A 13,993-nucleotide genomic window follows, 5' to 3' on the forward strand; every position below is an offset into this window, starting at 1 on the left:
TACTCCAGAAATCAGAGGAGCGGGAAGATGTGGCACAGAAAATTACAGGGTTCTTTCCATGGTGCACGTGCTGAGTTCTGCCCTAGAGGCAATGAGGGAAACTCCAATGGAAGACACCCCTTTCGGGGCAGAGGAGGTCCGCAAAACTGGGGTTCCAGAGATTCTTTCTCTGGCCAACCCTATAAGTGCTCCTGAAGTGTTGCCCAACTGCTCACCTCTGGAAGTGGTCAGGGGTAATTTTTCCTTGTACCCAACTGCCTGGTGAAACATAACTACCAATTCTTGGGTACAACAGATAATATCCAGGGGCTATCGCATTCCCTTCCATCTCTGTCCGACCTCATCCAGAGACTTACGCAACATTCCACCCAGTCAAAGGGAAACAGCAGCACATGAAATCCAAAAGCTGCTACAAAAAGAGTCATCCAAATGGTCCCCCCAGACCAGATAGGATCCGTTTTTTACTTAAGGTTCTTTTTGGTGCCAAAAAAATTCAGGGAACTGGAAACTGATTCCTGATTTCAGCACACTGAACAAATTTGTAAAAGCAGAGAAATTCTGGATGGTCATGGTTAAGTCTATCCTTCCTCTTCTGGAAGAAGATGAGTGGATGTGCTCTGCAGATCTTCAAGATGTGTATTACCATATAAAAATGGACAAGCGCTCAAGAAGATACCTCTGCTTCCACATAGGAACCAGTCACTACCAATTTCGAGCACTGCCCTTCGGTCTCTCTACAGCCCCTAGAGTGTTCACCAAATGTGTGGCAGTTGTCATTGCTCACCTGTGACTTCAAAGATTCCAGGCATTTCCATACCTAGATGACTGGCTCCTCACCGCCCTCACCAAGCGTCTACTGGAAGAAGCCCTAGACTACACTCTCCTCACAGCACAATGCCTGGGAATCACTATAAACTGGGAGAAGTCCAACATGACCCCAGCATAGTCTTTAGAATTCATCGGGTACTGTTGGACATGAGGAATTGCACAGCATCTCTTCCGGATCACAGACTTCAAAGAATAAGACAACCGGTTTAGCCGCTGCTCTGTCACCACAAGTCTTCTGCTCAGTCCATACTCCAACTCTTGGGGTCAATGGCAGCCTCAATCACCATTGTTCCACTGGCCAGATTCCACATGAGACTTCTCCAGTGGTTGCTCCTCACTCAGTGATACTCTCTGCAACACCCTTTGTCTTTTCAGATAAGTGTAACTCAGAGATGCAAGCAGGATCTGCTTGGGTGGACGTCTTGAAACCCCCAACAATGGTCTCGCCCCTTCAGCCTCCATCAACTCAAAGCCACGTTGACCATAGATGCCTCCCTGATTGGGTGGGGGGGCTATGTCAAGGGAAGCTTGGTCCAAGGCACCGGGTTGGAGACAGAGGCCCTTTTGCATGTCAGTGTCCTGTAACTGAGGGCGGTGCTACTAGCATTGCAAGAATTCCATTCCATTCTTCCGTCAGGGACTATTGCGATCCAGTAAGACAACATATCAGTGGTCTGGTACATCAACAAGCAAGGGGGCACCAGATCTTGCCTGTTATACTGAGAGGCCTTGAGAATATGGCAATGGGTGATAGTTTCCAACCGCTTTCTAATTGCAATGCACATTCCTGGGAGCTCCAACGTGATAGCGGACAAGTTAAGCAGATGCATTCTACAACCTTATGAGTGGTTCCTCAACCCTGTGATAGCGGCAAAAATTTTCAACCACTGGGGCCAGCCTTGGTGTGACCTATTCACCTCCCCAAACAACTACAAGTGCAGCAACTATTTTGCCCTGACCCCCCCCCCCCCCGGGGACAGTCACCAAGAGATGCTCTAGTCCACGCTTGACCCTCGGGTCTACTTTATGCTTATCCTCCTCTCCCCCTCATCTCACAATTTCTGAAGAAAGCACAGCAGTTGAAAAGCAAAGTGATCCTCATTACTCCATATTGGCCTCAACAAGTCTGGTTCCCCTTCCTCTGGCCTCACCTGCTAGATCGACCATGGATCCACAATCCATCCCCAATGCTGATCTACCATCCACAGGGTCTGACTCTGCCCAATCTACCAACCCTGAAGTTGACAGCTTGGTTTCTCCACTTTCTATGATTGCCAGGCAAGATAACCTTTCGTCCCCGGTGTGCAATATTCTTATCGCATCTCATAAATCGTCTACCAGACTAATCTATCTCAGTAATGGAAAAGGTTTTCATTACAGGCAGTGAATAAACAATTAGTCCCCTTGTTAGCCCCAGTTTTGGTGGTTTTAGATTACCTATCACATCTTCTCCAATCTGGGGTGGCAATCTCTACTATTTGTGTTCATTTAGCTGCCATGTCAAATTTCCACATTGGTTTTCAGGATTCTTCACTCATGTCACGTAGACTCTGTAAGACTTTCTTGAACGGTGTTCTTCACCTAAAACCTCCCTTTAGAGAACCAGTACAACCTTGGGATTTGGCATTGATTCTACAAGCCCTAACAGTTCCCCCCCTTTGAATCTGCATCTTCATGTGATTTAAAGTTCCTCTCTTGGAAAACTTTGTTTCTGGTTGCAATCACATCGGCCAGATGCTTGTCAGACCTTCAAGCCTTATGCATCAAATTATCTTCCATAAGGATAGAGTATCACTGAGAACTAATTCCTCCTTTTTACCAAAAGTGGTGTCAGAGCGATCTATCAACCAGTCTATTGACCTCCCAGTATTTTTTCCTAACCACTCTAACAAGGGAGAGTATTGCCTGCACTCCCTGGATGTTCATAGGCAAATACGATTTTATCTGGACAGAACAAAATCTACCCATAAATCAGACCATCTATTTCTGGCCTTTTCTGGACATCCTGTTTCAAAAGTTACATTGGGGCTTCATAGTTGAGAAATTGCATTACCTTTATCTACAACAAGAACAATATTACCTTGCCTCACAGAGTGAAAGTACATTCTACAAGGTCTATGGCAACTTCAGCAGCTTTCCATGCTAAGGCTTCCCTCCATGATGTTTGCTCAGCTGCAACTTGGGCCAAACCTCATACCTTTATTCTTCATTACAAATTGGATTTGGCCTCCAAAGGTAGAGCTTCTTTTGTCTCCATGGTGCTCAGGAATGTCCTTCCATGAGGGCCACCCAGGATTACAGGTAGCTGGGGACTCTGTCCCATCTGTAAGGAATGAACGAAGATTAACAACATCAGATAAAGAAGTTATGTCTTACCATAACATTCCATCTGTGTTGTTGAGCTTCTTTCATTCATTACTCCCCACCCTCTGTCCCCCTCTGTTATGACCAGAGGTAGTCTCTACTTTTGTCTATCAACTTGCAAACCAGATCTGAGGTAACAGGGAGCAGAGCATTCTGGGTAGGATCTCAGCGCGAGAGTTTTTTTGGCTGACGCGAGCTTGGTATAAGGTCAGCTCAGTTCCAAGGATGGAACCGATAACCCATCAGTAATGAATGAACGAAGATCAACAACACAGATGAAACATTATGGTAAGACATAACTTCTTTTTTTTTTCTTCCTCCCTTCTCACATGATCTTATGCTACAGCACTCAAGAATATTTTGTATGCACCATTGTAATTGTTTGTCCATTTCTTTACCCTTCATAATCCTCCATTCTCTTCTCTTTTCTCCTTCATTTCTGTCGCAGCACCTTTCTTGCCTTCTAATAATATACTGAGGGCAATCTGCTTTACCTTGTTGCTAACTGTCTTCCCATTTCTGCTGGTCAGTGCCCTCTGCTATTAGTATGTGTATTTTGCTTTTTAATACTGTTTGTCAATAGAAAGTACTGATTGGTAATAAATTCCTACTATATTTCCTGCCCTTCTATTTTCACCTCTTTTTTTTCCAGTTAGTGGGTCCTTTTTTGACCCAGCTGGTCCAAACCAGTAAACAAATGCAAATAAAAAAAAAATAAATAGTTTATGCTGAGATTTCAAGGCAAACACTGAAAATGCCTTCAAAAGATACATTCTCCCTCTGCTAAGATAATTTTTGTAAGGACTGCCCTGCTGGTCCTTAGTAGATGTCACTATATAACCTTACCCTCTATATATGGCTTTCTGTTATTTAAGCAAATGCTGAAACTGCATTAATGGATGATCAGATCTTAGCAGCATCTAACTTTATATGTAATGCTATCACCTTATAATGTGTGTCACGGGAAGACAAATTGCTGAGCTGTTGCTGATGATAGAACTGAGATAGTTTGCAACTGAAATCCTGAGCAGTAATTAGCAAGGTGAGGAGGAGAAGACGTTTGTTTTAATGAAAGCAGTAATTAAATTGCTTCACCTTTCTTCAGTCTTATGGAGAAATGCTAATCCAAGCAGAAAGGTGTTGTTGAAAATATTTACCCCATGTCAGATTAGCATGCTTGTTTAGGGAATTTTTCTAAACACCACTCAAAGCCAGTCCTGCATTGTGTCTGTGCTTTTCACTTCTTCATCACTGATTCAGTGTTGGTTGCAAAGCTCCAGCCTTTCTCCTCATGTCCCTTTTTTGTTTTTTATACACTTGAAGTAACCAAGGTTTGGCTGAGTGCATTCTTCTTTTATCGCTGATTTGCAGTAAAATATGTGCATTTATTGTCTGTTATCCTTCTATGTTTAGTCTGATCCCATATAATAACAATACTGAATAGTTAAACTTTCAAATACACAGTGTTTGGAGACTGTCAATGGCCACCCTTGGAAGAGGCATGGACCTTCGCAGGGAGTCTGGCCTCATTATTTATTATTTTTTAAACAGCATTATTAAATTATCACTTATGACATAGGCAAACTTACAATCTGATGCTCTCACTCTTCATCTATTGTTGACTGATGGGTCACGGTTTCGATCCTCAGAACCAATCCGGCCATTATATAGCTTGCACCAGCCAAAAGACTCTCGAGTTAATAGTCTATCCATAATGCTCCTCTCTGTGTTACCTCAGATTTTGTTTGCTGTTCTTATAAAATGACGCATCATCCGTCTCTTTCTCTCTTGTAGCTAAGTACATTTTCGAAATTATATAATATTTTTTTCCAACTTTCTGTCTTTTTTGAGTTACCATAGTAATTTCTAAACCTTGTCTACCCTTTCATTATCGTGCAAGTGTTTATTTCCTTAACCTGTACCATTTGGTATTTCCTGCCTACCATACTTGGTACTTTTCCCTCTCTTTTCTCTTACTTACCATTGGGTAATCTTTCCTACCATCACTGGTAGGATTCTTTCTCTGTTTTGAGTGAGTTATTGTGTAGACTCTACGTTTTTTCTTGAACTTCTGCTTTTCTTGCTATTATGACAGATACGTCAGAATCGACCACTGGTTTCAAACAGGGCAAAGAGTGCAGCAGGAAAATGCCAAACTCTGATGGTCACTATAAACGTGTATAATGTGTATATTGTTTGGGTGTTTCCCATCTAGATCTAGAGTGCTCTATCTGCCAGGCATTCAGTAATAGAGCCCTGGTAGAACATAGAAACAAACTGATTCTTAACTTCTTAAGGACCCTTTTGAGGACGCATTGTCCAAGGTCAACCAGTCTCCTCAGGCCTCTGGCTTAAACTTTACTCGTTTGGTGCTGACGTCGCCATCGTCACCAGCATCTAAAAAAGAAACACCCTTCAGCTGGTTCCTCTTCAGAACCAAAATCTAAGGTTCCAAAAATTTCAGATTGCATTGAGTCCTCGGCACCATCCTCTACCTCGGTGCCATCGATCCTCGGCACCAACCTCTACCTCGGTGCCATCGACTCCAACCATGACACTGACTCAAATAATGACTGCAATGTCAGCACCGACTTCCTTAGTTGCTATGTCAGTATTGACATCTCCTGTGGCTCCATAGCTATTGCCTTCTGCCCCGGTGCAAAAGACTGAGACTTTCTTTACACCCTCGACTACATGTTCCCCATAGATCGACCCCTTTCTGGGTCAATTTCCTAGCTCTTTTATAGAGAGACTTGAATCTCCCTCTGGATGTCAGTTTGCTCTACCAGGAGTCTTTCTGAAGTTGACATTGTGAGGTTGGTGGAACAACTTCTGACAGCTAGAGGTCTTCCCCCTTCTTCTAAGCCTCCTCTCCCTCCTGGTGCAGGAGAATTCTCTTCCAGTAGCCCTTTGTATACTACTCTGACTTCTTCACAATCTTTAGAGCTGTCGACTCTGACCACACAGTCCCCAATGGTCTCAGTGCCAACAACTTCCTTGTCTTCAGTTCCAGGCACAGCTCTGACTGTCTTGGTGCTATCGGAATCGACAGGTCCCTGGGATCAGACCTCCACTGTCCGGTCTGGAGGGTTACAGTCAACTCCTGTTTTTTGTTTGGAGCTGACCTTACCACTTCAGGCTGTGCAGGCTGGGACCCTTCCTCTGCTCCAGCTTTGCAGGTGGGTTTATTGGGGTAGGATTTTACCCCAGTTCTGAGTTTGTCTGTCTCAGTTCCAGGCTCCCATTCCTACTCAGGGGGGCCTACATTTCAAGCTATGGAGAGGGCTTTGGCCATCACTACTTCACAGGTGGCTCCTGTGTTACCAGAGTCTCACCCCTTGACCCCTACTTACCTGGAACTGACACCAACCTCCGTACTCAGACAGCGAGCTCCAAGTATGCAAGACATACCAAAAAGGGGTCACTCCTCTTCTGAGTCCTCTTCATATATTTCCACTGAAGAGCCTCCTGAGAAGAAATTCTGTAAGAAAAAATACCTGGACTCCCTGAAGAGTCCGTTACCGAGGACACAGATTTCGATGAGGGGGAGGGTTCTCCCCAGTCACTCCCAGAAGATGTCTCCTTTGGAGACATTCTGGTGATCCTTAAACAGAGGGGTGACTGGAAGCCCATAGACCCTTCCTCCTAGGAGTCTGTGTACTTGCAAACGTTTGGAGCTCACCTATCTACTTTCTGGGTGACCCCTACCACTGGCGATCTTATTAAATTGATTGCTCAGTGGGTTTGGAATGCCCTGTGATTCAATAGAACCGATTTCCCAGAGATCAGATAAAATACTTTCCATTCCCAAGGATCATCAGTACTGGGCAAAAGGATTAGCAGTAGATGCCATGGTGGTAGCAGCTGCCACTAAAAGGGAGCTGGCTAAGGAAAGTTCCACTGTTCATCCCCCTAACTGGGTGTCGAGGGCGATGGACAGATTTGGGAAGTGGGTTTACACATCATCGACTTTTAAAATTAGGTCCTTGAACTTTTTGGCACATTTCACTAGGCTCCAGAGGGATCTGGTCAAGGAGCTGTCAGATACCATAGCAGGAGCAGTAGCTGAGGAGGTCCAGAAAAAAGTGGCCTCCCAGTTAGCTACCCAGGAGTCTATCTCTAATTCGTCCATAAGGCTAATTGCGCATGCAGCCGAAGGGGCAATCTGGCCAGAAGGTTCAGGTGTTGCAATTTGATGACATGCTTGGATGCGCCTGTGTGAGTCTTCCTTTGTTGATGCTCCCTTTGACGGATCCTGCTTGTTCGGCCCCAAAGTTAAAGAAACTTTATCCAGATGTGAGAAAGATGGAGAGACCGTGTCTGCAGTGGGCATACATTTTTCTGCTCCTCAACGAGCCTATTCCAGGAAGCAGAGGAGTGGGAAGATGTGGCTCAAGAAATCCCAGAGGCCTTTCCAGGACACACGTGGTGCAGACTCCCCTCAGGGCAGGGGCGGGGGAAGTTCTAATGGAAGACACCATCCTAGAGGCAGAGGTGGCCCACAGAGCCAGGGTTCCAGGAGTCCTTCTTTGGCCAACCTTATAAGCACTCCTGAAAGGAGACTTGATTCCTTGCCTCTGGAGGCAGTCCAGGGATGATTTTCTTTGTACCCAACAGCCTGGCGACAAGTAGCCACAGATTCCTGGGTGCTGTGAATTATTTCCAGAGGTTACCTTATCCATTTCATTCTTTATCCAAGAACTTGAGCAAGACTCCCCGATGTTCCACCCAGTCAGAGGGACCAAGCAGCCTTAGAAATTCAAAAGCAGCTAGAAAAAAGAGTCATGCAATAAGTCCCACCAGAACAGACAGGGTCCGGATTTTACTGAAGGTTCTTTTTAATGCCAAAGAAGACAGGTGGCTGGAGACCAATTCTGGATCTCAGCATTCTAAACAAATTTGTTCAACAGTGCAAATTCTAGATGGTCACATTTCCCTCAATACCTCCTTTTCTGCAGGAAAATGATTGGATGTACTCTATAGACCTTCAAGAAGTGTATTACCACATAAAAATGGACAAACACTCAAGAAGGTTTCTACGCTTCTGACTAGGAGCCAGTCACTATCAGTTTAGGGTGCTGCCCTTTGGTCTCAGCACAGCCCCCAGGGTGTTTACCAAATGTATGGCAGCAGTAACAGCTCACTTGAGACTGCACGAATTCCGGGTGTTTCCATGTCTAGATGACTGGCTCATCACCACTTCCACCAGACATATTCTGCTTCAGGTGACAGAATTCACCCTGCAATTGTTCCTGTAGCTAGGCATCACAGTCAACCTTATAAAGTCTCAACTGACCCCCTCTCGAGATATGGAATTTATTGAAGCTTGTGTCAAAACTCTCTCTTGTGTGACCTCTCTATCTCCCCACAGGCTACAAAAATAAGATCTCAAGTTCATTCTCTTCTGTACTGAAACAAAGTATCAGCCCTGCTAGTGCTTCAAACATTAGGGTGCATGGCAGTAGCGATCACTTGGGTCCCACTAGCGAGATTTTGCATGAGATTATTGCAATGGCTTCCTATGAATCAATGGTCCATTCTAACCCACCCAAAAAACCACCCCATATTTGTCACAAGTCACTGCAAAAAGGACCTATCCTGATGAACAGAATCCAAACAAATTCTTTTGGACCACCCCTTTGTCCCTTCTCAACGCAAAGCCATAGTGACCATGGATGCCTCCTTGATGAGGTGGGGGGGGGGGTCATTATCTGGGAAAGACAGTCCAAGGCACTTGGTCCCTGATAGAGACCAATCTGCATATCAGTGTTCTGGAGCTGAGGGGGGTGCTACTAGCGTTGCAAGCATTTCACTCTGCCCTACCTTAAGGAACAATTGCAATTTAATCAGACAACATGTCTGTAGTCTGGTACATCAACAAGCAAGGGGGAGCCAAATTCTATCCCCTGTGTTGAGAAGCCCTCCGAGTGTGGCAACGGGCCATTGCCTCCAACCACTTTCTGATAGCAATGCACATCCCGTGGAGTTCAGACGTGATAGCGGACAAACTAAGCAGATGCATTCTAATGCCTCACTAGTGGGCTCTCAGTCCAAAGGTAGCGAAGAAGATCTTTCATCTCAGGGCCAGCCTTGCTGCAACCTTTTTGCTTCACCCCAAAACAACAAGTGCAGAAGCTATTTCGGCCTAATCCCCCCCTCAGGGAGAGTCCCTGAGAGATGGCCTTCTCCTTGACTGGCCCCCCAGGTCTCCTATATGCCTTTCCCCCTTTCCTGCTGATCCCTCTTTTCCTCAGGAAAGCAGCTGGGTTGAGAAGCAAAGTACTCCTATTGCACCCTTCTTGCCTCGACAAATTTGGTTTCTCTTCCTATGGCCTCATCTAATTCACTGTCCATGGACTCTGGACCCAGTTCCGAACCTTCTGTCTCACCCTCAGGGTCTGGTGCATCCCAGTCTTCAAAGTCTCAAGCTAACTGCTTGGTACCTCCAATTCCATTTGTCACCAGGCATAATGATATTCCATCCCCAGTACTAAAAATTTTGCTGGCATCCCATAAACCATCCACAAGAAATCGCTACCTTAGTAAATGGAATAGATTTTCAGTCTGGGCTTGCAATAATGGCCTCAATCCCTTTTCAGCCCAAATGAAAAAAGTTTTAGAATTTTTGGCCATTCTTTTTATTTATTATTTTATTTATTTTATTTTACATTTGTTTACCGGGTTAATCCAACTAGATACATATCCATTTTCAGCGGAGACCCGGGGAGAAAAGCTCCACAGTAAAAACAGGACTTGGACTTACATACAGATAAATTCTTGATAAAACAATTAATTAGAGACATAAATTAAACATAGCCATTGCCGGTCAGAGACCCGGGGAGAAAAGCTCCACGTTAAAAATCAAGACTTTGATTTGCATAAAGAAATAAATTCTTGCTAAATTAAATTAATTCCTGATAACATGATAGGACGAGAACGACAATTTAAACAGCATAAGTTAAATAGTCCAGTGATATATAGGAAAGTGAAATTGGGCTACACTAGACAATATTGAGGATTACGATTATAAGCTCAGAGGAGAAGGATGAAGTTTTTATCCCATAAGTCGTTCATAGTAATTATGAGGGGAAGGCAGTCAGAGGAACTAGAGATGTTATAAACATGTTATTATGGGGATCTAGTGGAAAAAGAGAAGGGAGAGAGGGCAATAGGAAACGACAAGAGGGTGTTTGTGGACTTTTAGGATTAGTCCGGTTTAGTACAAGGACATAGCCAATGAGCTTTTAAGAATAATTTAAGATTACTTTTGAACTGGTTGAGAGAGGTAGTTAGTTTTAGGTTATTAGGAAGGGAATTCCATAGTTTTCCAATGGAATTAGCATAGAGAGCATCTCCACCTAAGTTGTTAGATTTGGTAGTTTGTACCAGGACACTATGTGAAGATCAGAGGCAGCTAAGATTGGTGTAGGGGGTTAAAAGTTTGTTCAGTGAGGGGGTTTTCTCTGGTTCCTTAATTATTTTGAATGCTTCAGTAAGTTGGCTAAGTTTGAGAAGATTAGGGAGTTCTAACCAGTAGGTTTTAGTAGGGGAGCTTCTGCTTCTACTGATAAGGTCATTCTGGCAGCCATGTCTAACTTTCATAATGGCTTTGGAGATCTACCCTTAATTTCTCACAGACTTTGTAAGATCTTCCTCAAGGGAACTATCTGTTTATAGCCCCCATTTAAAGATCCTCTACCACCATGGGACCTGACTATTGTTTTGCAGTCACTAGTAGTTTCCCCCTTTGAACCAGCAGCTACTTGTGACTTAATGTTTCTCTCTTGGAATATGCTTTTACTTATAGTATCACCTCTGCAATTTTCCATAAGGATAGAGTTACACTTGGGACAAATCCATCCTTTCTTCCAAAGGTGGTCTCAGAATCCAACATTAATCAGGCTATAGATTTACCTGTCTTCTTTCCAAAATTTTCTAATAAAGGCAAACATTGCTTACACCTGTTAGATGTTCACAGACAATTATGTGTCTATCTCAACCGAACTAAAGAATTTAGGAGATCAGAACAATTATTTGTCTCATTCTCTGGTGCAACATTAGGGAAATCTGTCTCTAAGGTTACCTTGTCAAAAATGGTTAAGAGACCGTATTTCTTTGATTTATAACAAAAAGAAACTAAAGCTTCCAATGGCGGTGAAGGCAGATTCCACCAGATCTGTGGCTACCTCAGCTGTCTTCCATTCTAAAACTTCCATGAGTGAAATATGCGCAGCAGCAACATGGGCTTATCTGCATACCTTTATTACCCATGACAAATTGGATTTGGTCACCAGGGGAAGATCCACCTTTGGTTCTATGGTTCTCAGGAATATCCTTCCATAGGGCCACCCAGGATCTAAAGTAGCTGAGACCTCGGTCCCATCAGTCAAGAATAGATGAAGCTTGACAACATCAGGTAAAGAAGTTATGTCTTACCATAATGTCCAATTTGTGTTGTTGATCTTCATCTATTCTTGGCGTCCCACCCTCCTTCCCCCTCCTGTGGATTCCTGATGGAGTGATCTATTGTCCTGGGTTTTCTGTTAGAACACTCCATGGACATGGCTTCCTCATTTGTAATTAGTTTTCTTGTATTGCTCTATAAGTCTGCAAACTCACTCTGAGGTAACGTAGAGAGGGGCATTACAGGTAGACTAGAGTTTCTTTGGCTGGTGTGAGCTATATAGTGGCCATATTGGTTCCAAGGATTGGAACAGTGACCCATCAGTCAAGAATAGATGAAGATCAGCAAAACAGATGGAACGTTATGTTAAGACATAACTTCTTTTTTATATAAAAGTAATCAAGCCATACTAACAAGTTCCAATGTATAATCATCATACGTAACATACTCTTATATATCATAAGGTCTAAGCAACATTACATAATTTGTTCAATTCCTGCCTTCTCTTAAACCTCATTCCTCCTACAAAACATTTTTCTGCATGTATAGTCCCCACAATTTCATTTTTTTTCTATATAATTTGCACCTAGTCTTTTCTAAAGATCCCACTTCTTGTTATTTTATCTCTGTTGCAATATTCACTACTTTAAGTATAGTTGGTTTATATTTTGATTTCCATTTTCCACTAATTGCTTTTTTGGAAGCCACCAGAATTAAACTCAAGGCCTTACTACTAGTTAATACTTTACTGTATGTAACAATTCTCATTGCTGCTCTGTGTCTCCTCTGTTTATATCATCCTGGTAATTTTATTGCTGATAATTTTTTATCAGATATAGTTAGTTGTGGGACCACTGTAGCTTATTGCTTTATGCTCCACTTTACCCCATGAAAACATATTCAGAAATTATCAGTCTGGCATAAATCTGTTTTTCTTACTAAACTTCTGAAAATATATTTCAAAGTAAATAGAAACACAAATGTTGTTTTTCTTCACTTGTATTTAATCATAAGTACTGTGGAATTTTACTATTGCTTTTTCAGACTTTCTGCATACTATTGCAGCACAGATAATGTTTTGTTTTTGTTTTTCTTTTGAATCAACTGCAGGAGTTGCTACAATGTATGTACGCTATAAACATGTAGAAGCTCTGAACACAGAAGAATCAAATGTCATTCGGTGGAATAAAGCAGGTTTAGGACTTGGCTTGATCAGCTGCTTTGGACTTCTAGTTGTGGCCAATTTCCAGGTATGTACTTTTTTGAAGGCTGTATGTAACTATTGTGCAGTTGAGTATGGGGTTTAGGGCCGCTTATTAAATCCATTTCTTTTGGAAAACTGGTGCGATCAGTTACCAGGCTTCTACAGGAATAAATCCATCAAGCATGTAACAGATTTATAGTCCAAGTGTAGATACTACAGTCAGGGATCGGAAAGCAGCTCTCATCCTTAAACCTCCCCATTACTTATTTCCAGAATACAATAAAAACACCAGGTTGTTTCCCCTGCCACCATACATAACTGAAGCTTAGAACTGTGACATGCTTTGCCAGCTAGATTGGTGAAAAAATGATAAACACGGTGCTTATTCCAATTTTAATATTCGAAGTAATAAGCAGTAGCAGAGGCAAAACAGGTCAAACACTTGCTTTTGATGCCGGGAGGATCAGGAGGCTTTGCTTTATTTCCTCACTTCAACAGCTTAGATTTTTGTTCCAGTACTGACAGTGCAATACAGCATTTGGAGTGTTGCTTTCCTTAGTAATATTACAGGGTGCTGTCCTTTGGATACGATCCTAAACAAATGTCCTACCCGCTTGAGTTAATGGTTACTGAAAAGGGTATAAACGATCACATGGCACTTATAAAAAAGGAGTAGGGGTAATTATTAAAAATATTGAAATCATATGAGCAACAACAAAAAAATGCTTTTCAAAAGATAAAGACATAAGAGTAAGGGAACATTAAGTTTATGAAACTCTTATGTCATCAACATTCACCATATAAAATACATAAACAGGAACTATATGCATATTTACAAAGCAAATATAAAAAATGTACACAGATGCAACAATACACATGATTGAAAAATGATTTTTACAATAAAAATCTCCACCCCAGCCTTCCAGTCATAAGCAAAGAAGATTTTTACTATATCTATATCATCCATTTTGTGATTGAAAAAGAAGTGTTTGCAACAACCTTTCCAATTATACGTCACAACTTAAAACTACTCTTTCTTCAAACAATGGTATTATTCTTGCATAACATTTTGTAAAAACCCTAAAGAATATTTTCCAAAGAAATGTTTGTTAAGATTCCCTTTTAATAATACAGAACACCAAATCCCCAAATCCATCAATATTATTATAATTTAAAAAGTCACATTGCATTGT

At 42.4% G+C, this 13,993-nt stretch overlaps 1 protein-coding gene across 2 annotated transcripts in view; it reads left to right on the forward strand.

Moving 5' to 3' along the window:
• Nucleotides 1–13,993, forward strand: part of DRAM2 (DNA damage regulated autophagy modulator 2) — a 337,805-nt gene that overhangs the window by 220,355 nt on the left and 103,457 nt on the right. For both annotated transcript variants that reach the window (XM_044076654.1, XM_044076653.1), the window contains exon 4: nucleotides 12,707–12,846. In XM_044076654.1, the coding sequence (XP_043932589.1) occupies nucleotides 12,707–12,846 (140 nt within the window). The remainder of the gene's footprint in view (nucleotides 1–12,706; nucleotides 12,847–13,993) is intronic.

The sequence above is a fragment of the Protopterus annectens genome, chromosome 7.part0, assembly GCF_019279795.1.
Source record: "Protopterus annectens isolate FY-2018-M chromosome 7.part0, PAN1.0, whole genome shotgun sequence".
Classification (NCBI taxonomy): Eukaryota; Metazoa; Chordata; order Ceratodontiformes; family Protopteridae; genus Protopterus; species Protopterus annectens.